Here is a 21,636-nt window from a genome sequence, read left to right as displayed (position 1 = left end):
AAAATATTTGAATAAATTTCAATAACAAAAATAAATATATTTATAATCTCAGTTTCAACAATTTTATGTCAATTTTCAGTAAAATTTACATTACTGAACATTCAGTCAATATTTATATTGAAGTAGAAGTAGAGAATGAGCATAGGATGCATAAATTAGTGAAACAGTAGAAAATTTAATACACTGTTAGCAGTTTAAGCTGACAAAGACTAATGAACCTCTTGATGCCTGAATTTCCTTAGTGATTTTCACCTTGATGAAAAACAAATTAACAATAACAAAGCTAACAAAAAATCACCATAGACAGAGTCAGTTATTTGCCTCTTTTTTTTTAAATTAAAGATGGGTCCTTGCTATGTTGCCCAGACTGATCTTGAATTCCTGGGCTCAAGTGATCCTCCTGCCTCAGCCTCCTTAGCACTGGAATTATAGGCCTTATTTATCTTGACATACAGACATACAGACAATAAGATATACAGACAAGAAGCCATACAGACATCAAGTGAGAACACAATTTAGAACATATAACATAAACAAGAGTTATTGCTGTTTTTCACCAAAATGTAGCAATATAAAAACTTCACCTCATGCCAGTCTTCGAGTTTGTTGTCAGAAAGATCTAGTTCCGACACATGAGCACAGAAGGCAGCAATTTCTTTTTCATCTCCTGCACAGGTTATTCCACAGCTGTTCAACACTAGTACACTTGGGAGGTTGAGGCGATCTGAATGATGGGAGACACAAAATACTTTCCATATCAGCCAAATTCTAGTCTACATATGTTCAGCCCCCAGAAGTTGTCAAGAAACAAAAATCAAACTGTGTGAAATTACACAAGGATCCAGAAAATACAGGATATAATGGGACCAAAGGGTACTGAATTCTAAGAGGAGACAGCCAGTTATTGCCCAGGAGCTCAGAAGTACTGCACCAGTACCACGAAAAAAAGTCCTCTAGGCTTTAACTTGTAGCAGGATTGTTTATCTCAATTACCAACAACAGAGCCCTCATCCATGCTACCATCTTATCATCTGAAAAAGAGATCTACAAAATTCATGTGTGGACTACCAGTACTTTCTAACAGGCCTCAATTCTTTCTTTTTTAAATTTAGTTCCAAAGTATTCTGGATGGCTCTTTTCTCTCTATCTGATGTGTATCTTTATATTTTGTGCCTCTGAAAATCATCTCAAACCATTAATCTACTAATCACTTCTGTTAAGTTTGTATCATTCAAGAAATCTTCCTCACTTAAGTGGATCCATTCAGAACTCTACATCTCTCTCACTCCTGTCTATCAATTATCTCCATTTCATATCCCTATAGAATTTGTCCCTTATGAAAATTAGCCTTCTTTAAAAATGTAACTATAATGGGAGAAAGTGTTTCAGAGTCTTACACTATTCATTGAATTTGGTCAAACCGAGGCAATGACTTTTTGACTACTGCCTGTTTCAAAAACACATGTGTCAACAAAATCACTCTTACAATCTCTACTAAAAAGGATAAACATGAGAATGCAATCACTCTTTTCCCATTTGGTACTAAACAAGGACTCATCAAAGTAATACTTTGTTAACGGAGACCTCAAATTATATGGTTTTCAACTTGCTACTTTCAGCAACATATTTCTCAGAATGGGAATGGATCCCCCCCCCCAAAAAAATTACCAAGAAATCCACTTCTCTCTGCCATTTCAGGTTACACAGAGATAAAATTATTGTATTTAGAAACAGTAAACACTCAGCAACCTTTGAAAGTAAGAACTAAAACAGTGATTCAATATTAATCCCCCATAATTACAAAAAACTACTTCCAAGAACTCTTAATTGCAACGCTAAACTAAAAGGCAAGCAAAAATATACCTTGCACATTTCTAGTTACAGATTTTTGATCACATCTAATCCCTCTCCTAGAATGTATCTCATCTCTAACCAAATTCTACATTCTTGAAGGACTAGTTAAAATCTCACAGCTTTGAATCATTTTTTGATCATATTAATTATCTTTTAAATTTCTTTCCCAGTCATTATACCATTCATTTGGCTCAACATAAATTGTCTTCTGTTGATTCACCTTTGTAAATGTGAATGTCTTGTAAACCAATTAGGCTATAAGGTCCTGGAGGGCACAGGCCAGTCCTGTACTGTTTTGTACCCTCTATGTTCCATAAAAGAATATGCATTTGAGATATTATCACTCAAATTTATTCTTGTCCTACACATGCAACTAAAATATCTCTTAGTCAATCTGGAGGAAAACCAGTCCTGTTACGTTTTTTAGAAAACTGAAATCAAAACAAAGAGGAGAGATTATTTAACTGTAATTAAAAATAAATCATTTGCAAACAAGGCAACATTGTGATTTAACATCCTAAGTAAGCTCCACTAAATAAGTGTTTTAGGTCCCATCTTTCTTACCTTTCATAGGAGAGCCCTGAGGTGTGGCTGGGACATGGACTCCCATCCCCGGGCCACGGCGATAAGGAAAATTTTCAGGACTGTATTTTTCACATAATACTTGCATGAAACTTCTTCCACTAGGTTGATCCATCTTTCTTTCTTAAAATGCTACAAGAAACCAAGAAATCATCAACTTACGTATTTACTCACATAAGAAGTATTTATTGAAAACCAATTATTTATAAAGTACTAGACTAGGCATTGCAAGACATATGATACTCGGTCACTGACCCTAGAAACATATACTGTGGTGACAGCTTACAATTTAGGGAAGCTACATATACAGACAAATGACAGCAATAACAGTTGAGCATATATCTGCAATACAGATGAAAAGTATTACAAGATTTAGAAGAGGAGCTGATCACTTCCAAAAAAGGGCAAGGAGAAGGCTTTCGGCTGGTGCATAGGATTCATGTGGATAAGTAATTGGAGAAAGGTCTGAAAAAGGTACAGATTGAACACCAAGCTAAATAGTTTGGATGAATCCTTTAATAACTGTCCCTCAAAATCCATTATCTTCTTCCATAGTCAAAGAACCTTTAACTGGATAACTGCATTTGGGAATGAGTGCTGGCTAAGTTCTAGCTGATGGGATAGAAACAAAGTATTTTGTGGCAGCTCCTAGGAGTCATCCTTAAAAGATGACCAGAGTGTGCCATTTGCCCTCCTTCTTTGTTTCTTCCTCCATCTGTTGCCTAGAAAACTGATACCACCAGAAAGTGAACCCAAGGAATATACACTAAGAAAAGTGGGACGAAGAGCTGAAAGGGCTTGGCATCGCTGAGGACTTCATGTAACTGAGCTGCCGTACTGGTACATATCTCTGGAAATGTCAGTGACAGATAAACAATCTATTTTGCTTAAGCCATTGTTCTTCTCAATTTTTTAGTTACCTATAACTGGACCTACTCCTAAATAATACAAAATGTCATCTTTTTTCGTTCTGAGTTTGGGTAGGGTCCTTTCTGTTTAGCATCAGCTAAGGGTCCAAACATTGAATGACTCCAGCATCTGAGAAGACGAGTACTGAGAAGGACTCATGCATACATTAAAACAGGTAATATTAAACAACATGCTAACTTCTGACAACCTGATAACTCATTACTTAAACGGCTGTCCTATGACCATATTAAATATTAATCAAAATATAGGCAACTAAAATTGACCTCTGTAATTTCAACTATTAGGTATCAGGCATTTTTTCTAAAATAATCAGAAGGGAGAAGGATATACGTACAAAAGAAGGGATAACATAAGAAAATGAATGGCAGTCAAAATGTATTATGGTATATATGAGTAAGCACAAAATATCTGATGTTGCCAAAGCAGCCTGACGATGGTAGACATCGTCCAGAGCATCTAAATAGGAACCTCAAAGGAGATCTTGTATACCACGTTAGGAGGTTTAGTGTTATCCTATAGGAAACGGAAAAAACGGAAAGGTTTTAAGGAAGGGAATACAACAACTAATTTTTAGGGAAAACTCATCCTGGAGCTGGTGAATATGAGGGAAACAAGACTGAAGGTAGGGGGAAGAGTTAGGAAGATACTGCCAGAATACAGCAGACAGATCGTGAGAGCTTGAAGTGATTCAGTGGTAGACTAAATAGAAAGCAGAGGCATATTCATGATCATGTTAAAAAGCAAACTATTCAGAAATTGCAGGGACTGAGGGAGAAGGTCAAGTCAAAAATGACTCCCAGGTTTCTAGTTCAGGTGACCAGGTGACCATTAACAAACAAGAAAGCAGGAACAGAGCCAGTTGTACAGAAGAAAATGATGAATTCCACTTTACACGTGTTCAATTTGAAGTGCCTGTGGAATATCCAGGGAAACAATCTGGAGTTGAATGAGAAAAATGAGCTAAAGATGAAGATTTGGACACCATTATGATATACAAAATGTTATGAATAAGAACAATAACACAATAGTCACTGATATTTAAGGGACAGGAAGAGGAAGCAGAGTCATGAAGAAAAAGAAAGAAAACAGCCAGACAGAGTGTTTAGCCAACATTTTGAGAAGTTTTGCTGGGAGTGGAGAAGGAAGATGGGATGATAAGATAGTAGGGAATCCGGGCAACTGTCAAGATTTTATATCTTAAAATAAGAGAGACCCAAACATGGTTATAGATTACAAGGAAGAAGCCAGTAGCCCTGAAGAGGCTGAAACGTCACTACCCATACTTTTTCCTAGAAGAAACCAGCAGGAACCAGCACTGAAAAGCTTCTCAGAAGGCTGTTTGATATTAGCCAGATAATGCTTCAAATTGCTTCCCATTAGTGGTGACATATTTACTTCACTATAGTTACTGGTTTACTTTTGCTTATATTGTTTAATTATAATGAACGTTAGGTATTTTTCTTATGTGATTATCCTATCTCTACCATTACATTAGAAAGGGGAGTGGAAGTGTGTAATCCTATTTCCTTCAGTATCAATTCATAGCATCAGGCATAGTTTATTATACATGGTAAACGGTTTGATAAATGTTGCCGAGTATTAAAATTGCTAGCCTCTCAGGTGCTGAGAAGGGCGGGCAGAGAATTCAGGATGAAGAGTAGGTCTACGCCCCACCCAGTTCTGATTACATAAAAGTTCTGTGCCATCAGGCAAGTCAGTGTTATCTCAAATGTCTTCAACTATAAAATAAGGTATTAACATCTCTACTACCTGGATCACAGGGTTGCTATAGAGCCCTAAAACATACAAATGCACTATTTGGATTACAGGGCCATTGTAAAGTTCTAAAATATATAAATGTTAATTCTAAGAGGAAGTTGTAGTACAATAGAAAGCACATGGACACAGGAAATTTAAGCTCTTTCCCTAGCTGGGTAAACCACAGGCTAATTACCTAATCTCTCTCTACTTTAATTTTCTCACTTATGTATGGTCTAAACCTTCCTCTCGGGTCTGTAATAAGAATTTGAAAAAAGTATGAATATAAAAGTGGTTGTTCAACTTGGCTCATTTCCTAGATTACTACCAGGACCATGATCTACTGGACTTTGTGGAAGCAATTTACAAATGCCTAGAACACAGGAGATGCTCACTGAGCACATGCCCAACCACTGAACAAAAATTTTCACGATAAATGGCATCAATGTCATCATGAGTAAAGTGACCTTGAAAATAGAAGGCTGCCCTTTGCTCAAAATTCCCATTTGTAAGCTAAAAGATAGAGTTTGTTTTAGTACAAGACATTTTGTTCTTTCTAGCCACACAGTGTTAAGGATTTACATAGCAGCTGCCCTCTATTTCAACACTGAGTGTGTCGAAATTGAACTGTGTTGTGTTCAGCTAGGGCTTTGGGAACTTCAAGTTGAAAAGTTCTTTTTCAATGTAAACTCCTCACCTCCAACAGCAGACAACATAGAGCAGGGACTATGCCACTAGAGACAGGCCCATAGCTATTAAAAAAAAAAAAAAAAAAAAAAAAAACCTGTCTCAAGCAGAACGCCCACAGAATTTTTAGAAATTTTTAACAAAAAAGCCAAAGAAGTTATATTGTTATCTTTCATACAATCAGCAGATCAAAAGAATAAAAAGTGTGTGGGGAGGGTGAACTGTCACTGTCAAAATAATATCACTGAGTTTAAGCAGCACCTTTTATCTGGAGGCTTCAGAACCACTTAAACTCAAACTTACACAATTCAAGGGCAGTACTCATATACAATTTAAATATAGAGAAACCAAGGGATGGTAGGAAAGACGTATTCAAGTTAAAGTGCTAGTAGGCAAGCAAACATGGGAACTTAAAAGCTTTCCCTCATGGTCCCATGATCCTCTTCCAAATAGGATTTTTTTTTAATACTTTCTTTGTTTTGTTTTGTTTTGTTTTTGTTCTAAGACTGAAAAGCAACACCAAGCGCCTTCATTGGCCATTTTCCAGGATGCACTACTGGATTAGCTTTCCAGGAATGCAGATGGGCACACATTAATACATAGGTTTTGAATTAGAACATCAAGATTGTGAAATGGATTGGTAATGTAACTCTACTCAAAATCTGTTGGGGCAGTCTGAGGAGGAACAGTAGGTGGGAAAAAAGGCTGAAAACCAACAGATTGAAAAATGAGGAAATACAGGATGGAGAAAGATCTTTCACTAGAGCCTTTAAAAGGTTTTTGAGGGGTGGGATGGTAACTATGACATTTTGGAAATTAACAGGTATCAAATTACGTCAGCCTACCTCTATAGTTGGCACAGTTCTAATACATTTGTAAAACTGCTCTGAATTGGTGCTGAAAGCCAGAGAGCCAGGGATCTTTGGTGATATTGCTTGCTTCCATTACTAAGTTGTGAAGTAGGCCTGTGAAAATTTCAATTCGTTTGTGCCTCAAGATCCTGACTGTAATATACTCTTGTAAAGTGCTCGGAAAAAGTCAGGATAACGTATGAATTGGAGGATAAGGTGCTCAGTACACTTTTGCCAACTACATTAAAATCAGAACAAAACATCCAGTCACCTAAGTACTCTTAACCACTGTTGAGGTTAAGTACACAAACAATTTGTATTTTATGTTCCCAATAAATGGGTTGGGTAAGAAGCTCAACACAACTGAAAGTTGTCTGAAGCTCAACACAACAGAAAGTAGGCTATGTCCGACCACTAACACTGGGAAACATATAAGATAGATCTTTTTGTACAATAAGTACGCAAGGTTAATACTTATTTCACAAAGAAACAATGTAGAGTAGTATAATTCATAAAGTACAAATATGGCCAGCCTCACTAGCTAATTCCAAAAGATATAAAAAGTACCCCACAGAGTGCCAAAATATACATTTTAAATCTTATAAAAATAGATTTATCTGCTTGTATATGCATAGACTATCTCCGGAGGAATACGAAAGATTTGCTTTCCAATGTTTACCCTTTTGAACTACTTGAATTCACCATGTGCATACATCATCTTTTTGAAATGTAAAATGTTTTTTAGTAATGTATCTGGAAATGACCTAATAATTTGTCAAAGGGTTTTTTAATGTCTTCATTATTATTTCTATTTTTAAAATTCCAAATTGGAATTTGTGTATGTAGAATATAAAATATTAATTTTGAAGAAACTGGGGAGTGAGGAAGAAAAGAGAAATAAAATAGATGGCTAAACAGAAATGCATAATTTTGTAAAACAGCAACAGCACAGAAAAAGCAAGCAGAAACAAAACATATCCAAGCCTGAGAACCAAACCACAGTGAAACTAAGAGGAGAGAATGAGATGAAGGTGAGCAGGCTGCCAGGGCCACAGCAGCGTTCTGCCCTTCTTTATCATGGCTTCCACAGGGGTCCACTATGGGGTGTATCAAAGGGCTGGAAGAATACCCTCAGCTTGCACAGTTCCATTTCCTTTGCTAGCCAAGTTAAATGTGTTAATACAAGTTATCCAAATCTTTCATCCAAATTACCAAAATTTGAGCCAAATTATGCTGATTCTGGAGCCATAAGCTAAGGAGATGTGATGCCTTAAGATGGCTGGGAGATTCAGGCCTCCCTGTCACCTCTGATTGTAGAGGTTAAAAAAGGAAAGAGGTGCTTCCTGCAGCAGGAAGCCATTTCTGCAGGTTTCAAGTTACTACAATAGTAGATACTTGGGAACTGATTTGTGCTTTTGAAAAAGAAATCACAATAATTCAAAATATGCATTAATTTAGGATGGGGCTAAATTTTCAAGAAGTTTTCATAGCTTTCACAAAAATGGAGAAAAGGAAAATACTCTCAAGTAGTTTAAAATTACTTTCAGTTATTTGACAAGGACCCATTTGTATTCAACGAAATCAATCATACCTATTCATCAGAGAAGTGCAGAAGAAACTACACTCTAAAAGCCACCTGCCAATATTTTGCTACCACTATTTGGAAACAAAACTTCAGGTAAACAATTTGTCAAAGGCTCCACAATTTCACCTTTAGGTTCCTTGGGTCAGATGACATTTCATTCTAGTGATTTGCTATCCACTTGGGTAATTGTTTTCTTCACAAGACAACCTGAGAATGAGAATTTCCTTACCAATTGTTTAGTAGAAATGCAGACAACTAATGTATTTTGTTTTCTCTGCCATCTCTTTTCATTTTTATATCTTAACAAATTCTCCCAATTAGGTTTATTTCCCCATTCATTTATTTTTTAAATGTGTGCCTTCATAGAGCTCAGTTTTATTTAGTTCAGTTCAACAAGCATGTACCAGATGCTGAATCTACGCCACACACTATGCTAAGCACTAAAGAAAGTGAGAAGGAATAAAATCCAAACTCTGCCCTCAGGGCATCCACACTCTAGAAGAAGATACGTAACACATATCTAAAATAAGCCAGACAAGAAATAGTGAATTAAACATAGGAAGTGATTAACTTTCAGAAGTGTGATCAAGGAAGTAGGTGAATCCTGAGCCATTTTGAAAGATAAAGGTTAGCTGACAAGGTGAGGAATGGCATTCCAGGCACAGGAAACAACAGCACATGAACAACCACAAGAGACCAGAAACAAGCGTTATCAGCTGTACTGCTGAAACATACAATATATGTCCTGACAGGCGGGGAAAGGAGATTCAACTGTGGAGGTGACAGTGGTCAGTAAGGTCGTGACTGACCTTTCTTGGGCTAGACTTTATCCTGCAAAGATAAAACGAAGAAAAAATCTGAGAGATTACCATGACTAGAGTGCAAGGATGAGGGTTATTGATCTTTATGCAGAATACAGAGGTCAAAAATGAGAATTTAAAAATCAGTAAAGGACTGGGCAACTAAGAGTTTGTTTACCTTAGGAGAAGCACTTCCGGTACAGTTAAGGGAAGAGAATCCATAGAATAGGGAGTTCAGTAAATAAGCCGAGAAAAAAGTAGTAATCATACCTTTGAGAGGCTTAAATGAAAGTGGATGAGGTGGGACAGTTGGTGGAAAAAAACAAGGGTTAAGAAAGAGGTTTTTTTTTTTTTTTTTTGAAAAAAGACAAAAGAGAAATGTATTGCCTCTGACTTTGCAGGGGGTCGGGGGAGGTCAGCAAAAACTAAGAAAACAAAGCCACAGGAGGAAAATCTCCTAGGTGTCTTCAAAGAACCTCTCTGGATTGCTACCTTTCTCAATTTTTGCAAGTTTTGTTTTTGTTTTTTGTTTTTTAAACCCATTAAATTTTCACTTTGTGAACTCTTCTTCTAACCTCATCTCCAAAAAGCTTTATTCTTATGAACAATTATCCACTGTATCCAAACTCTGCCAGATTCTTAGACAATTTAGGTAGCTGGAATTTTTGTTTTGTTTTCTAAAGCAGTCTTTCTGATCTGCAGCACAAGAGTATCCCCAAAAAGACTAATTTATTCTGGAAAAGCATAGGTATATATGTTTTTCCCTCCAGGAAAGATGAAATAAATCAATGAATAAAGGGCTACTAACGAGCTTTATTCTAAATATTTGCTTTTAAAAAATACAATGTTCGGTGGGCGCAGTGGCTCACGCCTGTAATCCCAGAACTTTGGGAGGCTGAGGCAGGCGGATCACCTGAGGTCAGGAGTTCAAGACCAGCCTGGCCAACATGGCGAAACGGTTTCCGTCTCTACTAAATATACAAAAATTAGCCAGGCATGGTGGCACGTGCCTGTAGTCCCAGCTACTTGGGAGGCTCAGGCAGGAGAATCGCTTGAACCCAGGAGGCAGAGGTTGCAGTGAGTCGAGATCATGCCACTGCACTCCAGCCTGGGTGACAGAGCCAGACTCCATCTCAATAATAATAATAATAATAATAATAATAATAATAATAATAATAATAATACAATGTTCATTCTGAATTTTTTACAATTTCCAATTGAAAATAAGTAAATAACAACAATGGCAAAACCAGTAACCCCACCATGTAGTTTTCCTTTTTATTAGCTAAGCTAATAATGTAAATAAGTATTATCAAAAGCTTTTCATATCTGAAGCATAGAGCCACATCCACACCAGGAGACTTTGGTTTAGATTTCGCAAGCACGTGAAGCCTGAGGATGTACCTCATGGTGTGTATCCTTCCAGATCATTTTTTTATGCTATGTAGATATATATTTTTTACACAAAGATTGAATATATAGTTTTACAACCTGCCTTTCTGCAAAATAGTCCATGAAAAATTTTCCATGTCAGTAAGTGCATACCTACCTAATCATTTTTAAGGTTTATAAAGTATTCCATTAGTAAGTTTTTGGAGCTGAAGTCATGAATGACAGCTATCTCTCCCATATAAACACTTCCGGGACATTGACCAAGTCAGCGTAATTAGGCTGGATGGTCTCATTCTGTATGGCACTTCCAATTTCATTTATCCCGAAGTATCTGTACCTGTGATTCTATCTCAGTTATTACCGTTGAGCATTATGTAATATAGCTAAGTGGATGCTCTCTTTGGATGAAAAGGAAAATAAACTAATTCTAATAAACTTTTAGCACTCTTTCGTAGAATTATAGTTAGCCAATTCACTAACTTAACTCTTAGCATTCTAAAAGCAAAATGAGTGTAGCTGATAAATCCCTTATCATAACACACCATGCCACCACGATTTCACACCCTACTAAGAACCACCCTGTGTCTCAAAGTCTCTTACTCAACTATATGCTACACTATACACAAGTATAGTAATGTGGCACATCAACCTTTCTTGGTAGGAGGTTTTTTTGAAATCCAGCACTGCCAGATGAAATGTGAATTTGGACTCCTGATTGTTCCTTTAATTATGCTATCAGTCAGCCACTACCACCCTCTTCTTGTATCACAGTACTATGCTTCTCCTTAAAAGCACTACAAACATTAAAGTACCTATCAAAAATTCTTTATTTCATTGTATTAGTGAAAAAGATATCTAAAACTGTGACTATGTTATCAGTGAGAAGTACAGCCTCAGAGCTGTCTATATTTTCTACTAAAGAACTATACTGCGTTTAAGGCACTTTAGATGTTGAACAAAGACACAAACTTTTTTCATCAGTAACTGCACCTTAGCAACTATGACTGACTCTCATGCTTGTAGTCCACCAAAATACATAAACACAGCCCTTGAAATTTCTGATCCAAATACGCTAGCCCCAGAATGTCATGATTTTGATGAGAAATATGAGGGGAAAAAATTAAGACAATACTACTATTTAGACTGAAGTACCTGTTTGTGTGATATTTCTAAACACTTCTTTCTTCATTTCCATAGCCTCTCCTCATCCAAAAATGTTGGTTTAAACCAACTGTCTATATCCCTATTAAATTAGACATTCTGAAATATAAGACAAAAACACTTTGCATATACTTTCAGCAACAAAAACAACCAAAAATGTTTAACATTCACTGACTTTCACTCCAAGGGCTTCCAAGGAGACTTCAACCTTGCCTGCCCATCCCTCCACCCTCACCCTGCCCCACCACACACATCCCCAACTCCTTTACAAACAAATTTACATCTGCTCCTACCTTTCTATTTGGCCCAGATTCAATTTGGTAAAATCCCAAGGCTTTAAAGTTACATTTATTCAAAGCAGGATCAGATACATTTACTCTTGAACTGATGTCCCCCAACCAAATGTCCCTGCACTGAGATTAACAATCATTTTAAAGTCTAGTAATTTTCCATAAGCACTCTCTGAAACAGAAAAACTAACTTATCTCTATTTACAGGATACGAAACTGGGGGAACTTGTTTGGGTTTTTGTGGCCTTACCAGCATGCTAAGTCATACTTTCTGTAGCTCTAATCTGTCAAGCCATTCCATCTTTACCAAAAAAGGAGTATTTCATGTCAACAGTACACAACATCACACAGAAGACATGGAAACATAATTTACAAAAATGTATGAAATCCATTACAACCAAAATTCCTCTTGTAACCACATCAAAGTAACTGAGCCAAAAAATTAAGCAATAGTACTGACTGGTCTAATCATCAAAGGGGAAAAAATTATTCCCAACTTTTCCATCCTTCCAAAAAGCAAGATTCTTTTTCTTGAATATATTAGGTTTCATCAGAAGAAAATTGTATATGCATGTTTTCTTTCCGCTGTGAACACACAAGTTTAAGGTCATTACTTAGCTGTTTACAGAACAGATTACCCCCATTGTCTGTGCTCTTCAGCAGCTACAGAAGCCATCATGTTAAGGAAAAGCCTCATTAGGAACAGACCACCAGTTCATCACTCTACAGCTTTTCAGAGCAGTTTACAAACCACCCTGACTAATAACCAGGGATTGCCAGAATGTTGAAACATCAATCACGCATAAAGGTTGCAAAAGTTTGCAGGTCATTAAAAAAAAAAAAAAAATCCACATTTTTTTTTCACTAGCCCCTCCTACATTTAGTGCTATGGCAATATTGCCCAATGGTAATAAGTGCTGGTTCTAAAACTAAACTCCCTGGGGATGTAAATCCTGACTGATTCCACTACTCTGTGCAACTGTGGGCAAGTTACTTAAGTTCTCTAAGTCTACCCTTCTTCATTCACAGGAAGGGGTAGCAGCCCGCAACTCCCAGCTCACAGGGTTACCAAAGAATGAATGGAGATAATATTGGTAAAGGGTGATTAGCAAAGTGCCTGGCACATAGAAAGCACTTAACAAATATTCGCTAACTGTTACATCTCCTGCTACCACTATTACTACTACCATCACCATTCAGTGAACATGGTAGCGTGAACAGAATGTAGAGCTGGAGGACTAACTTGCAATTTTTGTTAAATAGATTTAATCTAATTTTTAGGTCCAAGGGCTATGCTAAATTAATGCCAATTAATGAGTTGGCACAGTAAAAATGTCTGACATTTATGCTATTCCTCCTTAATTGGAAGAGCTTGCCCTTACCTCTCCACCTTATGCATCCTTCAACACACTACTCAAAATATACTTTAGAGATGAAGCATTTTCAGATACCTCTCCCGATAGTGGTGTTTCCTTTGAGCTAAGCTCATGTTAATCTTGCCTGCAAATACTCAGTGGGCGATTAATCACATACTGGCATGTCATCTTTTCATTTTAAATAATATACCCTTATTTTTCATGTGTAGCAATGTAACTTTCATGTGTTTGTCTTGTGTCTTCAAACTATATAGCTCTTGAGAGTAATAACCATATCCTAATGGTTCTTTGCATCTATTATATACCGGAACCTTGCATATAACTGATACCCCATAAATGTGCTAATCAGTAGGTTTTCTAATCACTTCTGATTGTGCATACCAAATATATTTTACGTAATATGAAAAGTAGGTTTATTAATAAACTCTGAAATCAAAGTACTTTAGAAACAAAACTTCTTCATAGCTACAGCTAGAATACATAATTTTATCTACTCCACAGAGATTCCAAAAGAGGTGCCATCATGTCGCAGTCAGAAATATTTGCCACTACAAGTTAAATTATTTAGCAAAAACCACAACCACAAAAGATTTAATACTGAATATATGATTTTTGTACCCATACTATACCTTACAACTCATATGCAAGAGTTAATAATTTATGCCATACTTCAGAACAATAGGTGCTGCTCAGTAACTCAAGAGTAATATATGTGCACTGCTGGTAGGAATGTAAATGGTACAACTGGTGTGGAAAATATGATTGTTCCTCAAAAACTTAAGCACAGAATTACTATATGACCCAGCAATTCCCCTTCTGGGAATCTACCCAAGAATCGAAAGCAAGAGTCAAAACCTATTTGTACACTAATGTTCATGGCAGTATTATTTACAATAGTCAAAAGGTAGATAAATGGATAAACAGAATGTGGCAGATACATACAATGGAATACTATCAGCTTTAAAAAAAATTGACACATGCTACAACATATATGAACCTTGAAGATATGATGCTAAATGAAATAAGCTAGACACAAAAGAACAAATGGTGTATGATTCCACTTACATGGGGTAACTTGAGTGGTAAGTTCACTGAGACTGTAGAATGGTGACTGCTAGGAGCCAGAAGGCATGAGGAATGGGGAGTTATTAATTAATAGGTACAAAGCTTTAGTTTGGAAAAAGAAGAAATTCTGAAGCTGATTGATGGTGATGGTTGCACAACAATGTGAATGTACTTAATGCCACTAAACTATAAAATGGTTAAAATGATAAATTTTATGTTATGTACCTTTTATTACAAAATAAACATTTTTGAAAAACACAGGAATACAGTGTATGCTATATAAAAAAGATGAATATAGGTGAGATCTACCATTTCTGATTCTTACTCTCAGCACTTACCAAATTAATGCAAATAATTCACTTGAGGATCTTAAATCATGACGGATAAAACAGCCAAGTCTCAATAAATACATTTAGTGGGAGATCTGATTTACAATGTGTACAATCTTCATTCATCTTTTTCTTGGACTCCTTTATCAATGGTCATGAGGAAAATCGTCACTAATGAGGGACTAATAGAGCCAATATTTAAATTTCAACCTCCAAATGGTATTTGCCTTTACAAAACTTATGCCTTAAGTTCTTAATAATGCCTAAGAGAAAATATGATCCTAATACAATTCTCATATAATAAAAGTTTAATAGTTTACACTTGTTTTCAACATTTTAAGAGTTGCAATTATTTCCTACAATTATTTGCTTCAATTTACCTATGAACTAAATAATAACATGATTATAAATAAAGGTATTCTCAAAAAAGAAGTCTCTTTATTGACATAATGGCATCTATCAGAACACTTAGTATTAGAAAGATTCATAGCATTATTCTCTTAAAATAAAATGCTATAAAGATATGTGTAAATATGACAGAGAGGGGAAAGTGCTAATACTAAGTTTCCTAAAAAACTGCCTCTCTCCCAGTATTTCATAGGTTGAGTCTCATTCTTCACAAATTCCCTATCTGCAATTTTCCCTACTTGCCAAAAGGTACTCGTTACCACAAAATCAACACTTGCAGCATTTTCGTGGTCATTTGCAGATAAGCACAAAGTAATAAAAAATTTGAGTTGTTCAACATGTATGTTCCCTGCTGAGGTAGAACAAGGTGGCACTATACCTTCTTGTTTCAGCTTTCATAATATAAACAAGTGTCCTTTCCATGATCTATCCAGTGCCATGCTTTTCACATTTTTGTGCTTTTGGTTGGTGACTTCACTATTTAAGTGGTCCCCAAGGGTAGTGCTGAAATGCCATCTAGTGTTTCGAAAGCACGAAGAAGCTGCAATATGCCTTATGGAGAAAATACACAATTAGATCACTTTATTCAGGCATGAATGTAGGGCTGTTTGCAGTGAATTCAATGTTAACGAATCAATGATACATATTAAATATATTTACACAGAAACTAATATAAAACAAAATTATCTATTGATCACTTGACAAAATGTTATGATCAGAGGCTCGCAGGAACCTAACCCTGTATTTCCCCTAGGAGTAACAATTTCCATATTCACTAACTCACTGTTCATGGCAACTTTATAAAAGTACTGTAAATAACAAGAATCAACTATATTCTTACCCTGGGTAAGAAAAATAGACCAATGAAACAGAAAACAGAGCCCAGAAACATGCCCATGTAAATATGGCAGGAAAGTAGCATAGAGATCAGTAGAAAAACATTAAGCTATTCAATAATTGGTGCTAGGAGCTAGGACAGTGAATAACAATCTGGGGAAGATGGCCGAATAGGAACAGCTCCAGTCTCCAGCTCCCAGCGCCAGCGACACAGAAAACAGGTGATTTCTGCATTTTCAACTGAGGTACTGGGTTATTCTCACTAGGGAGTGCCAGACAATCGGTGCTGGTCAGCTGTTGCAGCCCGACCAGGGAGAGCTGAAGCAGGGTGAGGCATCGCCTCACCTGGGAAGCGCAAGGGGGAAGGGAATCCCTTTTCCTAGCCAGGGGAACTGAGACACACAACACCTGGAAAATCAGGTAACTCCCATCCCAATACAGCGCTTTAAGCAAATGGGCACACCAGGAGATTATATCCCACACCTGGCCGGGAGGGTCCCACGCCCATGGAGTCTTCCTCATTGCTAGCACAGCAGTCTGTGATCTAACTGCAAGGCAGCAGCGAGGCTGGGGGAGGGGCACCCGCCATTGCTGAGGCTTAAGTAGGTAAACAAAGCCCTGGGAAGATCGAACTGGATGGAGCTCACAGCAGCTCAAGGAAGCCTGCCAGTCTCTGTAGACTCCACCTCTGGGGACAGGGCACAGCTAAACAACAACAACAACAACAACAAAAAAAAAGGCAGCAGAAACCTCTGCAGAGGCAAACGACTCTGTCTGACAGCTTTGAAGAGAGCAGTGGATCTCCCAACACAGAGATTGAAATCTGAGAACGGACAGACTGCCTGCTCAAGTGGGTCCCTGACCCCTGAGTATCTTAACTGGGAGACATCCTCCAATAGGGGCAGACTGACACCCCACACCTCACACGGTAGAGTACACCCCTGAGACGAAGCTTCCAAAGCAAGAATCAGACAGGTACACTCACTGTTCAGCAGTATTCTATCTTCTGCAGCCTCTGCTGCTGACACCCAGGCAAACAGGGTCTGGAGTGGACCTCAAGCAATCTCCAACAGACCTACAGCTGAGGGTCCTGACTGTTAGAAGGAAAACTAACAAACAGGAAGGACACCCACACCAAAACCCCATCAGTACGTCACCATCATCAACGACCAGAGGCAGATAAAACCACAAAGATGGGGAAAAAGCAGGGCAGAAAAGCTGGAAATTCAAAGAATAAGAGCGCATCTCCCCCTCCAAAGGAACGCAGCTCATCGCCAGCAACGGATCCAAGCTGAGCGGAGAATGACTTTGACGAGATGAGAGCAGAAGGCTTCAGACCATCAAACTTCTCAGAGCTAAAGGAAGAATTACGTACCCAGTGCAAAGAAACTAAAAATCTTGAAAAAAGAGTGGAAGAATTGATAACCAGAATAATTAATGCAGAGAAGGCCATAAACGAGCTGACAGAGATGAAAACCATGACACGAGAAATACGTGACAAATGCACAAGCTTCAGTAACTGACTCGATCAACTGGAAGAAAGAGTATCAGCGATTGAGGATCAAATGAATGAAATGAAGCGAGAAGTCTAAAGAAAAAAGAAGAAAAAGAAATGAACAAAGCCTGCAAGAAGTATGGGATTATGTAAAAAGACCAAATCTACATCTGATTGGGGTGCCTGAAAGTGAGGGAGAAAATGGAACCAAGTTGGAAAACACTCTTCAGGATATCATCCAGGAGAACTTCCCCAATGTGGCAGGCCAACATTCAAATTCAGGAAATACAGAGAACGCCACAAAGATACTCCCCAAGAAGAGCAACTCCAAGACACATAATTGCCAGATTCACCAAAGTTGAAATGAAGGAAAAAATCTTAAGGGCAGCCAGAGAGAAAGGTCGGGTTACCCACAAAGGGAAGCCCATCAGACTAACAGCAGATCTCTCGGCAGAAACTCTACAAGCCAGAAGAGAGTGGGGGCCAATATTCAACATTCTTAAAGAAAAGAATTTTCAACCCAGAATTTCATATCCAGCCAAACTAAGTTTCATCAGTGAAGGAGAAATAAAATCCTTTACAGATAAGCAAATGCTTAGAGATTTTGTCACCACCAGGCCTGCCTTACAAGAGACCCTGAAGGAAGCACTAAACATGGAAAGGAACAACCGGTACCAGCCATTGCAAAAACATGCCAAAATGTAAAGACCATCAAGGCTAGGAAGAAACTGCATCAACTAATGAGCAAAATAACCAGTTAATATCATAATGGCAGGATCAAGTTCACGCATAACAATATTAACCTTAAATGTAAATGGACTAAATGCTCCAATTAAAAGACAGAGACTGGCAAATTGGATAAAGAGTCAAGACCCATCAGTCTGCTGTATTCAGGAGACCCATCTCACATGCAGAGACATACATAGGCTCAAAATAAAGGGATGGAGGAAGATCTACCAAGCAAATGGAGAACAAAAAAAAGCAGGGGTTGCAATACTAGTCTCTGATAAAACAGACTTTAAACCATCAAAGATCAAAAGAGACAAAGAAGGCCATTACATAATGGTAAAGGGATCAATTCAACAGGAAGAGCTAACAATCCTAAATATATATGCACCCAATACAGGAGCACCCAGATTCATAAAGTAAGTCCTTAGAGACTTACAAAAGGACTTAGACTCCCATACAATAATAATGGGAGACTTCAACACCCCACTGTCAACATTAGATCAACGAGACAGAAAATTAACAAGGATATACAGGAATTGAATTCATCTCTGCAGCAAGCAGACCTAATAGACATCTACAGAACTCTCCACCCCAAATCAACAGAATATACATTCTTCTAAGCACCACATCACACTTATTCCAAAATTGACCACATAATTGGAAGTAAAGCACTCCTCAGCAAATGTACAAAAACAGAAATTATAACAAACTGTCTCTCAGACCACAGTGCAATCAAACTAGAACTCAGGACTAAGAAACTCAATCAAAACCACTCAACTACATGGAAACTGAACAACCTGCTCCTGAATGACTACTGGGTACATAACGAAATGAAGGCAGAAATAAAGATGTTCTTGAAACCAATGAGAACAAAGATAGAACATACCAGAATCTCTGGGACACATTTAAAGCAGTGTGTAGAGGGAAATTTATAGCACTAAATGCCCACAAGAGAAAGCAGGAAAGATCTAAAATTGACACTCTAATATCACAATTAAAAGAACTAGAGAAGCAAGAGCAAACACATTCAAAAGCTAGCAGAAGGCAAGAAATAACTAAGATCAGAGCAGAACTGAAGGAGACAGACACACAAAAAACCCTCCAAAAAAATCAATGAATCCAGGAGTTGGTTTTTTGAAAAGATCAACAAAATTGACCAACCGCTAGCAAGACTAATAAAGAACAAAAGAGAGAAGAATCAAAGAGACGCAATAAAAAATGATAAAGGGGATATCACCACCAAACCCACAGAAATACAAACTACCATTAGAGAATACTATAAACACCTCTACGGAAATAAACTAGAAAATCTAGAAGAAATGGGTAATTTCCTGGACACTTACACTCTCCCAAGACTAAACAAGGAAGAAGTTGAGTCCCTGAACAGACCAATAGCAGGCTCTGAAATTGAGGCAATAATTAATAGCCTACCAACCAAAAAAAGTCCAGGACCAGATGGATTCACAGCTGAATTCCACCAGAGGTACAAGGAGGAGCTGGTAGCATTCCTTCTGAAACTATTCCAATCAATAGAAAAAGAAGGAATCCTCCCTAACTCATTTTATGAAGCCAACATCATCTTGATAGCAAAGCCTGGCAGAGACACAACAAAAAAAGAGAAGTTTATACCAATATCCCTGATGAACATCGATGCAAAAATCCTCAATAAAATACTGGCAAACCGAATCCAGCAGCACATCAAAAAGCTTATCCACCATGATCAAGTGGGCTTCATCCCTGGGATGCAAGGCTGGTTCAACATACACAAATCAATAAACGTAATCCAGCATATAAACAGAACCAAAGACAAAAACCACATGATTATCTCAATAGATGCAGAAAAGGCCTTTGACAAAATTCAACAGCCCTTCATGCTAAAAACACTCAATAAATTCGGTATTGATGGAACGTATCTCAAAATAATAAGAGCTATTTATGACAAACCCACAGCCAATATCATACTGAATGGGCAAAAACTGGAAAAATTCCCTTTGAAAACTGGCACAAGACAGGGATGCCCTCTCTCACCACTCCTATTCAACATAGTGTTGGAAGTTCTGGCTAGGGCAATCAGGCAAGAGAAAGAAATAAGGGGTATTCAGTTAGGAAAAGAAGAAGTCAAATTGTCCCTGTTTGCAGATGACATGATTGTATATTTAGAAAACCCCATTGTCTCTGCCCAAAATCTCCTTAAGGTGATAAGCAACTTCAGCAAAGTCTCAGGATACAAAATTAATGTGCAAAAATCACAAGCATTCTTATACACCAGTAACAGACAAACAGAGAGCCAAATCAAGAATGAACTTCCATTCACAATTGCTTCAAAGAGAATAAAATACCTAGGAATCCAACTTACAAGGGATGTAAAGGACCTCTTCAAGGAGAACTACAAACCACTGCTCAGTGAAATCAAAGAGGACACAAACAAATGGAAGAACATACCATGCTCATGGATAGGAAGACTCGATATCGTGAAAATGGCCATACTGCCCAAGGTCATTTACAGATTCAATGCCATCCCCATCAAGCTACCAATGAGTTTCTTCACAGAATTGGAAAAACTGCTTTAAAGTTCATATAGAACCAAAAAAGACCCCGCATTTCCAAGACAATCCTAAGTCAAAAGAACAAAGCTGGAGGCAGCACGATACCTGACTTCAAACTATACTACAAGGCTACAGTAACCAAAACAGCATGGTACTGGTACCAAAACAGAGATCTAGACCAATGGAACAGAACAGAGTCCTCAGAAATAATACCACACATCTACAGCCATCTGATCTTTGATAAACCTGAGAAAAACAAGAAATGGGGAAAGGATTCCCTATTTAATAAATGGTGCTGGGAAAATTGGCTAGCCATAAGTAGAAAGCTGAAACTGGATCCTTTCCTTACTCCTTATACGAAAATTAATTCAAGATGGATTAGAGACTTAAATGTTAGACCTAATACCATAAAAACCCTAGAAGAAAATCTAGGTAGTACCATTCAGGACATAGGCATGGGCAAAGACTTCACATCTAAAACACCAAAAGCAACGGCAACAAAAGCCAAAATTGACACATGGGATCTAATTAAACTAAAGAGCTTCTGCACAGCAAAAGAAACTACCATCAGAGTGAACAGGCAACCTACAGAATGGAAGAAAATTTTTGCAATCTACTCATCTGACAAAGGGCTAATATCCAGAATCTACAAAGAACTCAAACAAATATACAAGAAAAAAACCAACAACCCCATCAAAAAGTGGGCAAAGGATATGAACAGACATTTCTCAAAAGAAGACATTCATACAGCCAACAGACACATGAAAAAATGCTCATCACTGGCCATCAGAGAAATGCAAATCAAAACCACAATGAGATACCATCTCACACCAGTTAGAATGGCAATCATTCAAAAGTCAGGAAACAACAGGTGCTGGAGAGGATGTGGAGAAACAGGAACACTTTTACACTGTTGGTGGGATTGTAAACTAGTTCAACCATTATGGAAAACAGTATGGCA

At 37.6% G+C, this 21,636-nt stretch overlaps 1 protein-coding gene across 5 annotated transcripts in view; it reads right to left on the bottom strand.

The window, feature by feature from the left end:
• TBCEL (tubulin folding cofactor E like) overlaps window positions 1–21,636 on the bottom strand; it is a 74,782-nt gene that overhangs the window by 44,493 nt on the left and 8,653 nt on the right. For 4 of the 5 annotated variants that reach the window (XR_002730920.1, XR_003308064.1, XM_023208484.2 and 1 more), the window contains exons 2-3: window positions 2,419–2,568; window positions 585–724 (exon numbers count right to left, since the gene is read on the bottom strand). Coding sequence is in view for 3 of the 5 variants with exons in the window: in XM_023208484.2 (XP_023064252.1) it covers window positions 585–724; window positions 2,419–2,551 (273 nt within the window). In the remaining 2 variants the exon portion in view is untranslated. Of the gene's footprint in view, window positions 1–584; window positions 725–2,418; window positions 2,569–11,591; window positions 11,700–11,893; window positions 12,116–21,636 lie in introns of those variants that run through there. The other variant, XM_026451100.2, reaches the window with a different exon arrangement.

This window comes from Piliocolobus tephrosceles, chromosome 13 (genome assembly GCF_002776525.5).
Source record: "Piliocolobus tephrosceles isolate RC106 chromosome 13, ASM277652v3, whole genome shotgun sequence".
Lineage (NCBI taxonomy): Eukaryota > Metazoa > Chordata > Mammalia > Primates > Cercopithecidae > Piliocolobus > Piliocolobus tephrosceles.
This window is presented reverse-complemented; position numbering and strand designations above follow the sequence as displayed.